This window comes from Brachyistius frenatus, unplaced genomic scaffold (genome assembly GCF_029030835.1).
Source record: "Brachyistius frenatus isolate BFR_SWC_R1_liver_20210118 unplaced genomic scaffold, ASM2903083v1 Contig_24, whole genome shotgun sequence".
Classification (NCBI taxonomy): domain Eukaryota; kingdom Metazoa; phylum Chordata; class Actinopteri; family Embiotocidae; genus Brachyistius; species Brachyistius frenatus.
Window position 1 is genome coordinate 1304519 of NW_027210623.1, and position 18735 is coordinate 1323253.

General features: G+C 40.6%; 1 protein-coding gene across 1 annotated transcript in view; it reads right to left on the minus strand.

The window, feature by feature from the left end:
- igdcc3 (immunoglobulin superfamily, DCC subclass, member 3) overlaps window positions 1-18735 on the minus strand; it is a 59245-nt gene that overhangs the window by 22649 nt on the left and 17861 nt on the right. The window contains exons 3-6 of the mRNA XM_069697663.1: window positions 6841-6985; window positions 6616-6746; window positions 6130-6267; window positions 3532-3690 (exon numbers count right to left, since the gene is read on the minus strand). Of these exons, the coding sequence (XP_069553764.1) occupies window positions 3532-3690; window positions 6130-6267; window positions 6616-6746; window positions 6841-6985 (573 nt within the window). The remainder of the gene's footprint in view (window positions 1-3531; window positions 3691-6129; window positions 6268-6615; window positions 6747-6840; window positions 6986-18735) is intronic.

Consider the following 18735-nt stretch of genomic DNA (forward strand, 5'->3'; position numbering starts at 1 on the left):
CCTTAAAATCTCATAGGTCACATTTGTGGTTTCAAAAGGCTAAATAATTTCAGCTGGGCACTGTAGTTTTGAACAAAGCTTAGTCAAAAAGGACTAAACAATGTGTTTTGGACTATTTTCAACCTCAGATCAACTGAGTATTTCTGAAGTGTCTGTGGGATTGACTCAAAATAAACTGCAGTGACAATGTCCATTGTAACAAAGAAACATGTCAGCAACAATAATCCTGGACAACAATGGGGTTCTGGTTCAGAGAGGAATATCTACATTAGCCACTGGCTACACAGACAATGATTTTTCCCAATATTGATTTAGTGTTGGTTTTGAACATTTCCAGGGACTTGTTGAGAAGAACAAAAGGACTGAACAGCACCACACTTATCCTTGAAAGGAAAAGTCACATTTTCAGTCATTCATTTTTTTTTTTTTTTTTCTGATATTTTAGTTTAATTCCAGTGGCTGTTTGTTTTTTCCCTCGTACCATTCTGTCCTCCTTCTTGTTCCCACCCTAAAACACAAAATGTTGTTTGACACTTTTTCAATGTCAGCATTTCCATTCTCCCATTGGAAAAGCTAAGGGGCCCTAAGGCACTTGAATAGAGGCAGCTGACAGCGTGAGATGGTCCTTTCACTTATCTCTCTTTTTCCCACCTTCATGGTCTCTTTCTCTCCACTTGCTGTGTTCTTTGAGGGCTGACTTAAAGGTGAAGGTCAGAGGGAGCTTGGAAAGATATTGATTTGCACCTGTAAGGGAGTGGGTTAGATCATCAGCACCATCCATCCATCTTGTGCTTGTTTTTCCCTTTTGGCTCTTACAATTTCAACCCTTCCTGCAGTCTTTGGTTCTCTTCTCTCACTTTATATTATCCAAAGGAGCTAAAATTAACCTAAATTATTTCCTGTATAAGTGCATTTGCTGATGTGTGATGGTTTTGTTAGTACTATTGTCTGCATTTGCTTGACTTTGGAGTTCCTGAGTGCTGTACTCCTATTCTGAATTGATAGCCATTGAAACCCTCTTGCATTCACAGAGGTGTCAAGTGGTTTATTTCCATAGACTAATAGAACAATTCCTCAAGGACATGAAGTAAAACAACTTTTCTAACTCATAATGAAACAGGTCTAAAACAACATTTATATGGAGTTAATCGCACACTTTGTTTCCACAAATCAATTAAAAAAAAAAAACGACATCGAGACAAAATTAACATCCAAGCTTCACCTCTTTGTCGCTGCTAGGGTTAGGGCTTGTCTCAGACTTGACAGGTAGATGAAATGAAATATTGATTAAGATCAATACTGCTATGGGCTGAAGCAAAGTGTGGTCCATCTGATCAATATTGTGAGCGAGGCAGACGCTGGATGTTTCCTGCTTGGTGACAATTAATGCATAGAGCCACCCACACCTGGCCTCATCCTTTTGGTCAAAACCACCCATCTCTCTAAGATAACATCAAACACTTTGATGTTGCTGGCTGCAACACTGTGTAAAATGGACCAAGGGAATTATAAGAGGACAAAATAGAATAAAAACTGATTGAAAAGACACCTTCAGAGGGCAACTTCAAAGGGTGATAAGAGTTCTGCAAGCTGCTCAACAATAGATTGCTGACCTTTAAGTTATGTCCAATACTAAAACATCCTACATTCTTATTTGAAAGATTTGACATTGAGAATGTGTACACAATTATAACTCACAAAGTTGGCCTTGTTGCAGCGTTACACCCATAGAGGATGTTTTCTCTGTGATCGTAACCTTTCACAAAACCATCAAAATATAATGTACATGGGACATAAAGTATAAGTTGATCAGCCGTAATATCAAAACCACTGACAAAGAAACAATGACTACAACACAATTATATTCAGAGGTGTTCCTAATTCACTTAAATGGGAGGGACAAAATATTAGGAACACTTCTCAGTATAAACCAGTGCAGTTCGACAGCACTACATATTACTGTCTCAAAAAAGATGATTTATATAAATCCACACCTCTCAATCAGAATAAAAAACAACCGAACTTTATAATCCTCATGAAGGGAAGATTCATTGCACAGCCGTTGTATTATACTTGATGCTTCGTCTGTGGTTTTAATGTTATGGCTGATCGGTGTACATACAGTATATCAATGTATAGAGCATAGCGAAATAAAGACACTCTCAGGTTTTTTTCACAAGAATAGCTATTGGGCTTTGAAAAAAAGTACATTCTTACAAGTAAAGAATACAGCAATGGACTGCATACGTGGCTGACGTATTTGAAGAAAACCATTTTATTGATATTGTCTGTAAAAACCTGCAATTTAAAATTTGTCTTTTTAAAACTGAATATGTGTGTTTTGTGTGTTGAAGAAGCTGATAAAAAAAACTGTGGAAAAACTAGATTTTAAGGAGCTGTGAATGCGAAGCCTTTTTCAACAACTACAAAACTCATTTTTATACAATTCTAGCTCTAGAGATTTGAAAAAAATCTGCAAACCATTTGTCCATAATTCAACCTCTGATTAATTTTTGAAGAATTCCTCAGATTTGTCCTTATCCATTGTCCACATTGCAGAACAGAGTTCATGCCAACCTGGTCACAAAACCTTTTGCTGACTCTTTGCAGTTCCATCTTCTAATCATCAAGTATCCTCGTGGACATTGTACTCAGTGCCTCCAAATGAAAAATTATCTTTTTTTCACCCATCTCAAAAAAGCCATTTGCTCCATCAGATGAAATCTCATGTGCCTCAACAAAGGCAATATATTGTACAAGAGAACTCGCCTGTGTGAAATGACAAACATTGGTAAAAACTCCTTCCACCTTCAGCAGTTTTGTGACCACATTACAGAAATGATACTTTTTAATGTGAATTGATTTGTTCAATGCAATTGCTAGCCAATATTAATGGCTTGGGGGATGATGCTAATAAGATAATTTGGCAATATATATTTTCTATCTCTGCCAGAGTGCCATTGTTGAGAATGTGAATCATGACGCCACGATTAGTTAGCTGGAACTATAAGTGTTTGTCCACATCCATGGTGGCTCACAACTCTTGATCTTGTGCTACTGTTCTAATATTTGTGATGCAGACGCGCATCTGTGGAGTCTATTTCTAAGATAATGAGCAGAGACATTTTTGTGGTGTAGGTGTAGTTATAAAGACGGGAATCTTAGTAGAGGTACACCTGGTACATCAGAATCAACCAGCACTGTAAGTGCTACTTGGCAGGTAGAAAGTCAGTCTAAAAGGGTAACCTTTTATTTTCCTTATGGTGAAAATCATGCAAAATCGTAAGTGTGTCAGTTGTGCACCACCCACTAGCTCAGAATTAGGGATTTCAATTAAAGACCACCTACTTAAAGTACACTAGTGGCACAGTGGCAAAACACTTACTCATCCCTGTTTGGTCCAACCACAGAATTCTTATCTTTACCTTATCAACTTACCATGGCTGTTTTTAAGAGCTTTTATTTTTCCTGGTTTTCACACAACCTTTTTTTTTTTTTTTAAATGGCACATTCCTTTTTGTCAGAACTCACCCTGGACCACTAGACGTCCTTGAGCAGTCCTACGGACACGGGTCCCTGGTTTGTTGGCAGCACACACGTAGACCCCAGAGTGCTGCACACCAACATCTGAGATCATCAGGTTCCCTGTGCCGAGTACCTGAATTCCCTCCACGCCGATGGGACGGCCGTCTAATCAGGGAAAAAGAGATAGAGCAGTTGAGGGAGATTGGAAAAAAATTATATTGGTGGGGGTGGGGGTGTGTGTGTGTGTGTGTGGGGGGGGTGTTGTTGATAGGGGGGGGGTTGTGGTGGTGATGGTGTAAAGATAAGAGTGGGTGAGAAAGACTAAACTTGATGCAAGTTTGCAGCTACAAGCTGACAAAGGCAGAGCTATTTCTGTACCCCAAGGATGCAGCTTTCACTGTGTGACTGGATATAAAGTGATGAAGCTGCCAGTACAACAGACTCAGACAGGCAGGTCACTGAGTTTGTTGGCTGTTGTTTGAGTGGTGTACATGCTCCAATTTTCTGACTTAACTGGAGTCTTGCGATGGTTGTCGGTGATGGGTACATTTCTCACGTGTTCTAATGTTTTACAATGAATTCATGTTTGTTTTGTATTGCGCAGCTCCTCCTTCAAGGATGATCAGTTCATTCAAGCTTTGACACTTGAGTAGAAACATTTTTCTTAATGTCTGACAAACCTTTGGGGTACATTTTCTTTTAAACGAGTTTGCTTTTTAACACTGGAAATGTTTCCGCGACCAATCTGGGAGCAGAAACTCTAACTGTAACTTCTAATCCCCAATCTCCTTCGACATGCCGTAGCTGCCTCCTCTCTGGTCTCCCTGTACTTACATGATAAGCTCACACTTTCCTGTGCTCCCTATCTCCAGTGTAAACCCCAACAAAGACTTCAGTTAGCCTCTGATATTAGCTATGGGGACATGGGGGCATTTTAATCCCATCTATGACCTCCATCTGCAGCCTGTAAACCTGTGTTGTCACGATTTGACGTGTTAAAAGGCCAAGAAGGTAAGCAGGGAGATGTGCACCATGCTGGACACACGCAGAGATACAAACCACATGGTCAACAGTCAGCACTGTATTTTATGGGTGCACTACCTTATCTTCAAAGTTAAGCCAAGGTTTCTCAAAAAAATATAGAAATACATTTATCAACAATAAGACAGACGACTGAATTTGGCAAATACATGAAAGAGAATATAATCCTTTTATAAAAGATGAGTTTTGCTCTTTAATCAGATATGATTACAGGTCCTACACTGCAAAAAGCAATTATCACAGCAAACACACCTTCTGGATTTTTCTAACCAGATGATTAAAATAGTCCTTATCTGAGGACCTAACCCATCACAGGTCTCTAGAGCAACATTTCCCAGACTGGCCATGAAATTCCTTACAAGTGATCAGAAAATTATTTAATTAAGTTTCAAACTTCACTGGCCGCCACTACACTGAAGACAAACCCTGATATGAATTCTACAGTCTTTTAAATAAATGTTGTAGCTTCATTTTGACAATTTTATGGTAACAATATATTGAATATGTAATATTATGAAGACGATGTATGTTAGTTATTGAGAGAAAAAAGTGGTTTTGTTCTGCGGATGTCATTATGATGTGTTTTATTGCTATTTCTGCATTTTCAATTATAACTAACTCACTGGACTGAGATGTAACAATCCAACAGGCTTTTGTCTGAACAGAATCAGTCTTGTTCCTTTATTTCCTTTTTGTACTATATTCCTTTCTCTCTATCTTGCCCCCGCCAACAGTTTCTCTCTGTCAGGCACTAATTAACTTAGCCTCAGAAAGGAAAGCGCACAAGCTAGCAGACTGTGGTGCTATTCAATGAATAGCAGCAAACTAACTCTGGCATTAAGGAGTGACTGATGTGAAACTATCAGACTCATTATGTAGCTTACCCCAGCCTCCCTGCCGTAATCTAATGCATACAAATCTCATTGTGTTAGCATTTCATTGTGGCAACATTGTGTAAGGCAATACCCTCAATCTGATTATGCCAAACTGCTTGGGAGGGGCAGCAATTTACATTTGCAACAGCAAATCAGATTTGGTAATAGGTAAAGAAAACAGATACGAGATTGAAAAATTGGTCAAGACAGACTTTGAGTGATAGTCAAGAAAAAAATGCACATTGAGGGAGGAGAAAACTAATCGTATCTGTCTCAGCACCTCATGGCAATTACTCGAGAGGCTCTCTAGTGCTTCGAAGGAGGTTCAACTTCATGAGGAGATGAAGCATGCATTGATCAACACAGAGCCAAACATAATGTTTAACCCTAAGGCCTAATGTTGAATCCCGCTGCCTTGTGTATACACAATTAATATGCTTTATCAAATATATTCTGTGCACACGCGTACATTATGCAATGCCGGACAGCTTAAATCTGTGTTGCACGTATGTATATACAGTATTTGGATTTCACATGGACAAATGCACACTGTGATTGTACTTTGGCTCAGCGACACACAATTCGTCAAACACACATACACGCACAAATGAAAAACCTAATGAAAACGACAAACTTTGTATGCAGCTTCTGGGGCCATTTCTTTGATCTGATCGGGAATTTTTCTCACCTAGTCTGCTCCATGACACGATGGGCCGAGGGTATCCTGTAGCAACACACTCCAAGATGGCAGTTTGGTGAACAGTGAGGGTTAGGTTTTCTGGACCGACCAGGATCATGGGTTCTTTATAAACAGATGACTGAGAGCCTGGAAGGAAAGGGAAGAGGGGAGTTTAAGGTGGGAATGATCATGATGGATGGCATCCCTTAATTGCATTTCTCTGGGGTGCATTAGCTCAATATGCTGTATCTCTTCGATAAAGCAGGGGCACAATAGGTTTAAAAAGTCTTGGGAATACATGCAAGGTAGATAACCAGAGAAGAATACAGTGATTGTATTTGAGCAGTGACAGAGAGAATAAAAGACCTGTATTTAGAACACAGATTTAAAGTCAAGTTAATCTACACTCAGGGTGTGCATGCTTGCCTCTATGACAAAAAAAACACACAAGTCTCCTCATAGTATGCAGGTGTGAAATCCATTAAAAATAACTACCTGAAACAGTTAGGAGTGCCTCAGCACTGTGTTTCACTCCTGCACTGTTATGGGCCACACAGCAGAACTTCCCACTGTCCTCCTCACGAACTCCTGTGATCTGCAGAACACCTGTGGGCAGAAGAGTGTACCTACAAGAGACAAAAGACAATTAGACTTGGTGAAGTCTAAAAAAAAAAAAAAGTGCTGCCATTTCCAAAAAGTGTCAGTTTAGTTTGGACCAACCGCTCGTCCTTGGTGTCCACCGGACGGCTGTCTTTTTCCCAGCTGATGACGGGCTCTGGCAGGCCATGGATCTGGCACTGGAATCGAGCTACACCTGACTCCTCAGCATGCACCGACTCTGGCTGGACATGGAAATCTGCCATGGCTGTAGAGAGAGGGAGGGAAAGTGGAATATTAGGTCATAACATCACAAAACAGCTACAGAGCAACAAGCCCGGCTGCTTGTGGAAAAGAACAAGGAGTCCTGCAGCAGATGGTATGGCCCCCACAGGTCGCAACATTACAGAGTCAATCTGTGATTACATGAAGAGACAGAAGCAGCTGAGAGAGCCTGAATCCACAAAAGAACTGGCAGGTTCTCCACAACCTGCACAAGGAGATTTAACTTGTAGCCATCACAACATTATCCAAGCATTTAGCTTTATTTTTTTTACTGCATTGCTCTTCCGCAAATAAATTGTCATGAAAATTGCAGTCTGACATTTTTCATAAAGCCCACACAGTTGTTGGAGACATTTGCGATTTTGTACAATATGCCAATGATGTGCTCTTTCAAACAAATAACATATTTTAGTGACATTTTGAAACCTTTGGTTTTCCTTTAACAATTTGTTTTTCACAGAAGTTAACTGAGACAGATGCAGAGTATATTTCATAAAAAGAAAACCTTTTTTATACATGTATACAGGAATATCAGATTAATTCAGCCTTGATCGCAACCCTAAGTGTTGCCCCCACAAAAAAAAAACACCACGAAACAAACGATTCACAGGGTCCATCGTGCTCCAGAGAATCCGTCATGATGCATGAACTGCAGTTTTACGTGAACTGCAGTCAGAAGTGCAGAAGGCACTCTCTACATACATAAGTAAAGTACAGTTCAGGCAGACGAATTTCCTGCCATATGTTAACATCTAGTATGTAGGTCAGGGATGTTTTTAAAAAAAATGTATGCTAATAAAGACGGTACACACGCAGTGCAATAAAGTGAAGCTGGTAGCACTGTCCCTACAGAGAGCCTCATTCAGCTGCACTTCACATATCTGCTTCCCGCAGAACAAAGTCGGCATCCGAGGTGGAGCCAGCGACAAACTCAATTAGAGGGAGGCCCTCCTCTTCCAGTTCTCCCACCTTCTTCAACAGAAGGGCACTCATTTAAATGTCAACCATAATTAACTTGGACGAAGGAGGACTTATCTGAACACTGTTAGCATAACAAGAGGGACAGACGCCTTATTATTTCATAACCTCCTGCTCCTACATATAGCCTGCATTAATTCATTACTTACAGGATAAGGAAGTAGTAAGCAGCACTACTTAGATGGCTTATTTATGCCTGAGACATGCTTGTCTGCTTGTCCTTCCTTTGACGTCTTCTACTCCCAATGTTTGCCCCCACCCGCCTTTCTTGGTACCGTGAATTCTAAGTACACTTTGTTTACGGTTTCTGCATTGAATTTTTTTCTACCAACAAGTGGTTTACATTAATTTTATACTTTTGTACAAAGATGATACATAATTTAAAATGTCTGTATTTGAATGAAACCTAACTGCAAACAGTGATGTTGATGGACGAGAGAAAGTGGGACAGATACTTCATATAAAGTGGTTGTACTTTAGACCAGTGTGACTGCAGCACTGTGTCTAACACTGTGATTATTTCATTTCAGAGCTTAATGAGAAGTGTGGCATTCTCCAACACACCAGATCTCTGAATGGATGTATGGAGCCCTGATGAAAATTAAACCATGCTAATTTTGTATTCTTCCAGTATGACAGTTCACTCCTGGTAAGCCATGACTTCTCTGTGACAAGAGATAGCATGTTGTCGCATGTAATATTTGGTGTCAAGATAAGATCTTTCTGTTCTCAGCCTCGTATTTTCGTTATTCTTCCTCTATTCTACTACGAGGCCACGCTTAAACAGCTGTTCATTTTACTGAAGTAATTCAGCTTAAATGCTTATCTCAAGGGCCTAACAGTAATCTTTCCAATTGGGAGTCACAACCTTCAACTCACAAAATGTTTTAGACCAACTTCACTGTGGAGCATAGATGGTTTAAACATCAAAATATCAGTAATATTTTATCACCAATTCACTAGAATAGTGCATATTCAGCTCTTTTTATGTTCTTCCTTTTACTACAATAAACTGCAATCTCTTGAACATTTCAATTCACAAAAGCTACAAAACAATGAAAACCAATATAAACTTGTCAGAAGTTTTTTTTTTTTTTTTTTTTTTTCAAATGATTATTTGCCCTTTCACACTTTCATAGGTTAGCACTTTTTTTCTGGAGACTATTGACAAAACCAGTGAGCAATACTTTCTGTCTTGCCTTGCTGTAACACAGGGCAGAGACTAGCAGAGTGCAGCACTGAATTAAAGCCCTGAAGGTGCTGCCAATGCTGATAAAGGTACGCTAGGTGTAGTGAAAGAGCAGGAAATCATTCAGAACTCAATACTGACCAGAGTGACTTATGTGGTCAAAGAAGCCTACTGTCTTGGAATAAAGTCTTAATTTAAGATATAGGCATGCAGGCACACCGCTGTATGTACTGTCCATGTGCACTGGGGAACACTGGGGCACTTGAGTGCTAAAAACAAAAGAGGACCAGTGCCCATAGGAGCCTTCTTGTGCATCTCTGATCTCTGCCAAGTAGTCACGGTGTCCCCTGATCTGGCTGTTGTGTGTGTCCGCTGACACAACCCCCTAACGGGCCCCACCCTTGGGCCTCATGCATAAAACATGACTTCTGCAAGAGGCCCACACCAATGCGACTATCTCGCAAAATCAGACACAATTGTAAAAAATGACAAAAGGGCTACATACACAGATAAGTGTATACAGCAGAGAAACTTGTTAACTGTCTGTGCTGGTTGTAAAAGAAAACAGCCATTCGTAATCTGCTTTGTGTATATGCCTTTTATTGTTGGAGCTTGCAGAGTCAGTCTACCACGATTTAGCTCAGCCACTGCACATACATATAAACAAATGCAAAAAGCTGCTTCAACAGAAATACAACTCTATCGATCCCCCCTACGCTGTACGGAAAAACAGACAAGTGTGAGGCAATGAGGTGCTCTCGCTCGTCCCAGCACCCAGCCCCAACAGACCTGCTCCGCCATTGTTTTTCTCTCTTACTTGCTAAGTGTTGACAGACACTCACACATGATTTAAGACTGTCCACTACCAGCATGACACTGCTGGCTTAAATGAAGCAGCTCTAATTACTGCAATAAGAGAGAGAATGGCTGGGGTGCATACTAAAAAGAAATCCATACACAAGTGCACAGGGAGGTGATTGCTCCCTCAGCCTATGTTTGACAGTTTCTTGGTGACAACCACAAAAGAAGAATAATTGAGGGAGTAATATGAGGGAAGGTCACTGACAGGAAACGTGAAGCATGGGGATTCATACATGTATAAGCTGTAAATCACATCTTGTGAAAAGTGAGTGGCGCCGTCCTGCTGTGCGTTTCACACATTACCCCCGAGTAGGTCCAAGAGGAGTCCGAATCAGGCAGAAATTAACAGGAAATCTGTTTCAAAGGTTGAAATTTCATCTGCTTATCCTGGAAACTCACGACGACACACAAAGGATGAAATATGAATGCAAGTGCAGAAGTACTACTGGTTATTGGAACTGAGGGCCAATGACAAGCTAAAAGGGCAGTCGATATTAATGACTTTCCCCATCCTTCAATTCCACACTATAGGTCATGTGCAACACAACTTTAAGCGAGTGGCTTTACAAGCTTTCTCTTGTGAGCAATTCACATTTATCTAATGAAGAAATGTAGATTAAATGGTGATTATTTCAATGACCCCTTAGTGAATTGCTTTTTTGCCTAATTGCCTAAAGTAATGATCCATTTCTTTATTACTTAGTGAAACACACACACACACACACACACACACACACACACACACACACACAGACAGATACTCAACAGATGAGAATCAACAAGGTGATTTAAAACTCAAAGGGTGCTGTTTTCTGTGACAACTTCTCCCGCAGTGACCAAATCCTCCAATCAGATAAGATATTTTCATGTTCTTCACAGCCCTTTGGCGACGTGGATGTTTCTTTTTGCCATGCTGTGGGTGATTCATTGGTATGACAGAGGTAATGATGCCAGTAGAGCGACAAATATTTTGCAGTACCATTGAAACCTGCAGCTACGGTGTAAAGCTTCAGTGAACCCCCATGTTATAATGTCATCGCTCTCCCCTCCCTTTGCCTCCAGCCACCCCCAGCCCTCCATCCTACATTTCAACTGTTTGCCCAGCTCTTCATCGAATCCCTTACCCACCCCCACGAGTCCCCTCAAGCCTGTGACATCATTAAGCACATGTTGTTCAAGCAGCGGTGATGACTGCCGCACCTTCCCCACCCCCACCTCGGTAAACCAGTAAAATAGAGATGAGGCCCATAAATAATGGAGATGGTGTACGGTGCTATTCCAGCGTAGAGAGCCCGCACTTCAACAGCCTTTAAATAGGCATCCCTGAAATAGCAGGCTCTGTGCTGGGACCCTAGAGATGGCATTTTAATGCAGATGTGATATTTTATTGGCTCCCTGCCCCACCAGGCCCCCCTTTCCTCTCCAACCCTGCAACCAGGCTTGGGCACTGCTGTGATCAATCTGCTGGTTTGTGGTGCGTGATGCTTATCACCTATGAAAGGAAGAGCTACACATGCGTGGGCTGTACTCTGTCTTTCGATGACACACACTCATTTCGCTCCTTTAACGCTTTGTCACAACGACACCTTCCTGTGTCAGAACCCACATGAGCTAAAGAACATCTGCCACCTGAGCCTAAGCAGCAGATGTTCAGATGTACATGAGGCTTAGGGACCAAACTGATGGATCATTTATATAAGAAGCACTCCTGCCACTACACCTGTAATACCATTTAGAAAGAAGGACATTACAAGCATGTGTTGTTGTTGTTTTCTCAAACAGTTCAGCTTTCCATTTTACTCTTTGTATACTTTATGAGAAAAAAAGGTCTTTATATTTTTACGAAAGATTTTAACCTCATGCTGGCACTAGAAGACACGTCAGGGGATGACCATGAATGTCCGTACATAATTTCATTTTAATATATTCGATAAATGCTGAAATATTTCAATCTCAAGTTAATGGAGCTATCAACTAACAGACTGACACTCCCATCCCTATAGAAGTGCACTCCTACAGCATGGCTAAAACCTACCTGCACTACCACCTACATGGATTTAAAAATATCAATATATTCCAAATGTGGACAGAGGATGCTGAGAAGAGTCTAAAAGCATGAGTCATAATCTTACAATTCAACCAAACACCAAGACATGATTTCTTTTGTTTTCACCAGAACACATGGACCAGCTAGATGTCATTTTCTTTGCAGGATTTGTCAGACTTTGATTAACTAAACTTACAGCTGAACATCACAAAAATAGTTTTGACAAGAATATAATTGACTTCCCTGGTTGTGGTGCGAGCTTGTTTGCATCAGGCTTTGCAGTGTGACTGTCTGCAGTTTGTTGTGTTGATCAATAGTGTGGAACTTGTGGGCACTAAGTTAAATATATTAAGATTGATGGCTGCTATTAGGGGTCCTTGCAGGAGGACGAGGGAGCATCAATACTACAAAAGCTATCACTCACAACAATGCTTAATATTCCTTTTCATTTAAAGAAGAAAGTTAATGACAAAACATGCTGGGCAGAAAAATAGAAACCCCTGTGCAATGTTACGCAATCTATCATCTTAATCATTTTAGGAGCTGAAAATCATGAAACATTAAACATCAACAACTTAATATTTGACCAAACTTATCACAGTTAAAACCTTCAAAACAAAGAAGTGACTGGACCTTGAGTTGATATTGTTTGGCCAACTATATAAATTTAAACATTATGTTAGTTTAAATGTTGTAGTTTACCATTAGTTACTCTGATAGTGGTAGTAGTAATAGTTGAGAAATAATAATAAAGAATGAAAATAAATGCATTTTTTCTTTTTTTGAGGGTCAAGAATAATGATACCTAGTAGTGTAATATTATATCATATTGCTCTTGCTCAATTTGATGTTTCAATAAATATATCATTAGAGTCATAACTTTATTATATTGGCTCCCAAGATGGCAAGTGCTGAACAAATAGTGTAACTATGCAGTATACATACTTGCTGATCACTTCAAAAAAAATTAAGGTAAACAGTAAAAAGCTTCTTAGTTGCACAAAGACAGTATGATGGAGGAAGCACATCCCTCTCTGTCTAGTTGTCCCCCCCCCCAAAAAAAAAAAAAAAATCCCAAAGACAAAGCCGGGACCTCCACTGGTGCCCTGCACTGTGCCTGTGCCTCCGCCACACCCCCTACTCTTGCACCACCTTTAGCCCCCTTCACCACACACCACACCCCCACCCCATTCCTCTGCTCCGCCCACTGCTGCACCCCCACCCCATGCACTCCCGCCCTACTGAGTAGCCCCAAATCTCCGCACTTTAGCCTCCTCCACTCGCTTCAGCATGCAGACCCTAATTAAAGAGAGACCCATTAAAGCACAACAGATGCTGAAAATTAAGGGATTATTCAAATGATTGCCAGTCACGGCTTGGGTAAGATTGGAGACAAGCAAAAGAGAAAAGAGAGAGGGAGAGAGCTGGGTGGACAACAGAGAAAGGGAGGGCTAAAGTAACAGGCAAACCAGTGACATGAAAAGTAGAATTGGTTTGAAATTAACCACAAGAGTTTTCCCCTGTTGCCGTCAACCTTGTTGATATTGTTCTCTTAATTAAAAAAAATTAACAAGTGTTTAATAAGCATTTGTATATGCAGGGACTCACAACCAATTAACAAGGGATTTGATGTGAGAGAACAAAAACAGTGGTTCTTTTGTATCATTTAAGGACAAACTGGGTGTAAAACTGCATACTCATTAAAGAACTTCAAACATTCTCTCATGACAATCACAAAAGATGGTTTCAATGGGCTCAAAAAGCATTGCTGATTTCCAAAGACCTAAGCTATCACATAACCTTGTTTGCTGAAGAACACAGCTGTCTGTCTCCTCTACATGCATGTGCATGAACCTTCATGCTTTTTTTAAGCTCACATGTCCAGTCTGAGCACCATCTAAAGCTCTCGTGGGGGTTCATCCTGTCTGCACCGTGCATCCTCTCAGACACAGAGCCCAGGTCACAGAGGTTTTCCTTCCTGATAAGGGTTAATGCAGAACAGAGGCCTGACACTCGTGTGTGTGCTTTAGTTTCGCCTCTTGTCTGTTTGTGAATTCTGTCCTCTTTCCAAGTCCTCATGGCGGAGTACTGAGTCAAGAGTGAGCCGTTACGCCCCCACTGTGTCATAATTTGGGGGGTGAAATCCAGACATTGTTTGTGTAGTCTGTCCTTATTCCAGGTTTTCATGGTAGAGAGGAGGGGTGGCGTGCCTCAGGTCTTATTTGTGTGGCCAATTCTAAAAGCTGCTTGACGTCTTCTCATATCTACTGTTTCAATTTAATTTATTGTCCATACTCAAATTTGTCCATGTCACTCTATTGTTTACGTACTAAGACAGAGAATCTTCTTCTGCTGCTCTTTCTCAGGTTTCTTTCTTTCCCTGTTAAATGTTTTTTCTAAGAATCTAAAGATAGAGGGTGTCATATGCTGTACATATTGTAAAGCCCCCTGGTGTAAATTGGTCATTTGTGAGATGGATTATGTTTTTGTCTTCATATGCTTCCTATTTATTACCAGAATCTTACTTGTTAGGTTTAGTAAAACGATAGCGCTCTTAAAACAACACAACCTATAATATCCTATTTCTGCTTCTTGGTCGTACGCTGGGGACACAGTTCACTTCTTCTGTGAGTTAAGAAAAAAAGAGAAAGATAAAGAGGATTTGAGGACACAGGCAGCTCAGTGAATGAGCATATTCTCCCATTACTGGAGGCTGGCATCTTCCACTTGAAAGAATTTGATCTCCTCTTAACTTGACCCCCTCCAGTCTGTCCCTCTGCCAAGTTACCACCTTATTAAGGACATTGCATGTGGGATAGCCCCAAAGAGATGAAGTCCTGTGCCCTTGTCAAATTAGCCAGATTTCCACTAACCTCAGCCAGAACATTTTTACGGTGGCCTTCTTTCTGACAAGCTCAATAAAAGTGCTGGAGATCTGTATAGTATTCGAGGAGAGTCGAAGCCTCTGTTGAGTTTTGATATCACACCTAAGACTCAGAGGAGCTGTAGTTTTTAAATGCGTACATAGCATGTCCAGTACAGGAATAGATATCCTTTAGTAGAAAATTGTAACATAAAACATATTCAACTTTGCACACAAAAACAACAAACAAAAATACACTGAGAACTGCTAGTAGCAAGTGGGTCAGGATTTGGTCTATGTAGGCTGCAGATTTCTTACCTTTTCTCCAGGTAAGAGTGAATCTTCTACATGAATGAAATTCTTTCATCTTGAGCATTTCAAGGAGCAATAAGCTTTTCAAAAAAAAAGTTTTAATTCTTTTAGAAGTGGAGTAATAAATTCACCTATTTTACTCACACATGCACTCATACTCATACGGCGCAACGCTTAGGACAACAGCATGTTTTGTGATATTTTTCATGTTTTTTTTGACAAATTATGTTTCTTCCCCCAACATTTATTGCTGAGAATAGTGCACATTAAAAAGATGTTGACACTTCCAATTCACACCTGATTGTTGCTGTGAAGAGGCTATACTTTCCTAATTCCAGTCTGTACTTGCCCAGAGGCCACCTATCTAATTAATATCACCAATACCTTTACATGCAACTGACTGCTTTAGAATTCAAATGAGGTGCCTTTCAGTATCTATGAGCTCATATCCACATGAATTATGTGCTGTCATTCTTTCAGCTCATTCACTGTACGCTCCCTGCACAAAAGTAAAACCCTACAATGCGTATCCCCCGTCTTGTCTGGATACTTTGAAATATTTTAAAACGTTTAGAGACATCTGGGGTTAAAAACGATTTATATTCAAATGGTAATGCCATTAAATTCTTCTTTGGATGGTCTACGCCTCTTGTTTTGTGAAGCCAGAAATAAGCGAGGCCCACAGACAGCAGTGGCTCTGAATAACAACCTGGATGGACAATTGGCATCACAATTCTCCTCAGTCTAACACTCATTACTTCCCCCTCATTAGAGGACAACTGTTAGGTTGGGAGGCCACTCTGAGGAGATCAGGATGAATCTCTACCGAAAAGTCTTTTCTTTGTGCTGCCGTTTCTTCATCGCACATCGCAGGTGGAAAGAATATGAGCATTGTGACATTTCTGAGATTAATATACCTTGACTGTGTGTGTTGCTGTCTGAGAGTGTAGCATGCAGGGTTAACTATGCATCTGAGAGTGACTTTGAGGAGGGTCGGTCTGAACTGGGGGGTAGATGGATGACCCCACATCTGGCACTCCCACGGGAAATCTGAAAGACGCAGGGCGGGACCGGCCCATGCGCTCCACTGCATCTCAGAGCACCCTGAAATCTGGGTTCCCCAAATGGCTGAGCCATTGGCTGTGTAAATCTCACCCCTTCATCACTCCGTCCCACACACAAGAGAAGCCCTGAGTAGTTGTATGAGGGAGGTCCACTGGGCCTCACTTGGGTGATTCCCACTGGGCATTAATCTGTCTCACTGTCCCTGCTGGTTTACAAATCCTTACATCACAGCTTCCAAAAATGCAGTCCTATCAAAAATTGACATAAACGAATCCATCATCAGAGTGACAGCTGAGAGTCCAATGTCTTAAGCTGTCTATTTATTATGAACCTGCGTTCATGGGGTGGTCTTTATGCTCTGATACCTCTTTTTCTTTTTCACAATCATTAATCACACAAACATTACATGGTTTTCTTTTGGTTTTGTTTTTAGTATGATTTGTGTGAGCCACAGAAAACACACGCACCAAATGTTTGCCTCTTTTCACCCACACATTTCCTGAGGATGCACACCATAACTATTTTTACTATAACTACCCATCAGTACAAAATTGTTTTAAGCCTGTTTTCTACCACTCAAAGTGAAAATATACAAATTGTACTCCTGTCTATATTGGCAAACAGCGAATGAGGAAAGACACAAGGAGACCGCTCGGTGTCTTTGAAATGCTTGCAAGTGAAATGCTATGATGAGATAACATTTTCTGTGTCGTATCAACAACATTAATTAGCAATAGCTAATATATAGTATGACTGAGGTCGTAGTTGCATCAAAGGTTGTTCACCTGTCCAACAAATATAATAACACTGCATTAGCATGAAAATCCATACATGTCATTATCATCATTACCAAAGTGTCATCTTAGTGGTGTTGATTTCATCTTGTACGCCAAATTCCAGACTCACAATAACGTTATCTAAAATATTTGGACAATTTATTTGACTAAGAGAAAGAAAATATGATTTGCTAAAAGTACTGTAAAATTCAGATATTATGTATATTGGACAAAAAAAAACCCAAAAAACCCAGACTACTTTGAAGCATTTTCCAGTCCTGGTCATGTCTCTTCAAACTAAGCCGCAAAGCGAAAGCCTGAGCTACAGATGCAGCAATTTCCATATGTGCAATATATGTGTATGTCCTCTAATCTTCATATTGGCACTGCTTGTGGTGCCAGTGAATGTGGATAGTCATCTCTCAGTAAATGGCACACATCTTTCCTTATCCATATTGTGCAGACTTACTCTCCTTTTAGATGTCATTCTCCCTTTTTTCCTCTGTCTTGCTTTACTCTCTCTCCACCATACTCACAAATAGGACTGGACAGGTAATTATAGATTTTGGAATGAAAACCTTTCCATTATTTAATAAGAACTGGCATTGTCATAGCACTAATAAGTAGAAATATTCCACCCACCTGCTATGTTTACCTCAGATTAGAGAGAATATATCTTTTAATAAAAGATGGGGATGTGTAAGAATGGCCAAACCATATGTTTCAGGTACATAGAAGACAATGTAAATGAAAATGGCCGTGGCTAATGAAGCAACACGGTGTGCACGGGTTATCCATTAAAGACCTTAAGTTGGAGTGTTTGTGTGCGCAGGCTGCTGACAGGGTGAGGCTCATACATTTCTAAGAAATTATCCATGTTACTTGGATACCAGCCTTCGGACACACTGTCACCATTACACTCAGCTGATAACACGTGGACACACATTATTCACACATGATGGCTTATATACGTAAAAGGTGAACAGACATGCATGCACTTACTGACATGCACAGAAATTTGTTTCTCTGTCTTTGCCCCTCGCACACACAGCCACACATACAGTACAATCACTCACACCCGTCCCTGCTCTGTCAGCTCAACTGACAGCAGTAATGAGTTTCTTCTCTGCGTAAGCCAACTAGCACCCACTCAGGGGAATTTTTCAGGCTGAATTGCGGCCATTAATCACAATCCCGGGCAACACAGTGCCATCACGTGGGTTGCAAACAGAGATGCGTTGGTGGGGGGCACGACTACAACAGAGCATAGGAGGAGCTAGTGATTGTATTAAAGACAGAGGGAGTGGACTGATGAGAAAGGAATGAGAACAATGTATAATAGTTTTATTTTGGTGGCCCACCTTCGTGTTGTTTAGAGTTGAACTAATACTGGGCTAAGTGAAAGATAACAAAACAGGAAGTAGCAAAATTTCAGATCCTCTATTCTCTAAATAGAAGCTCAATTACTGGGAGAAGAGATGCTACGACATCAATCATGCACAACGAGATGGATGAGAGATACTTGTGCCAGCCACTTCACGCCTTTAGGATCTTGTAACAGCAATACTGACACACATTCATGTACATGAAAAGAGAGAAAAAATATTGTATGTGCTGAAGACTGAAACCTATTGCAGAACAT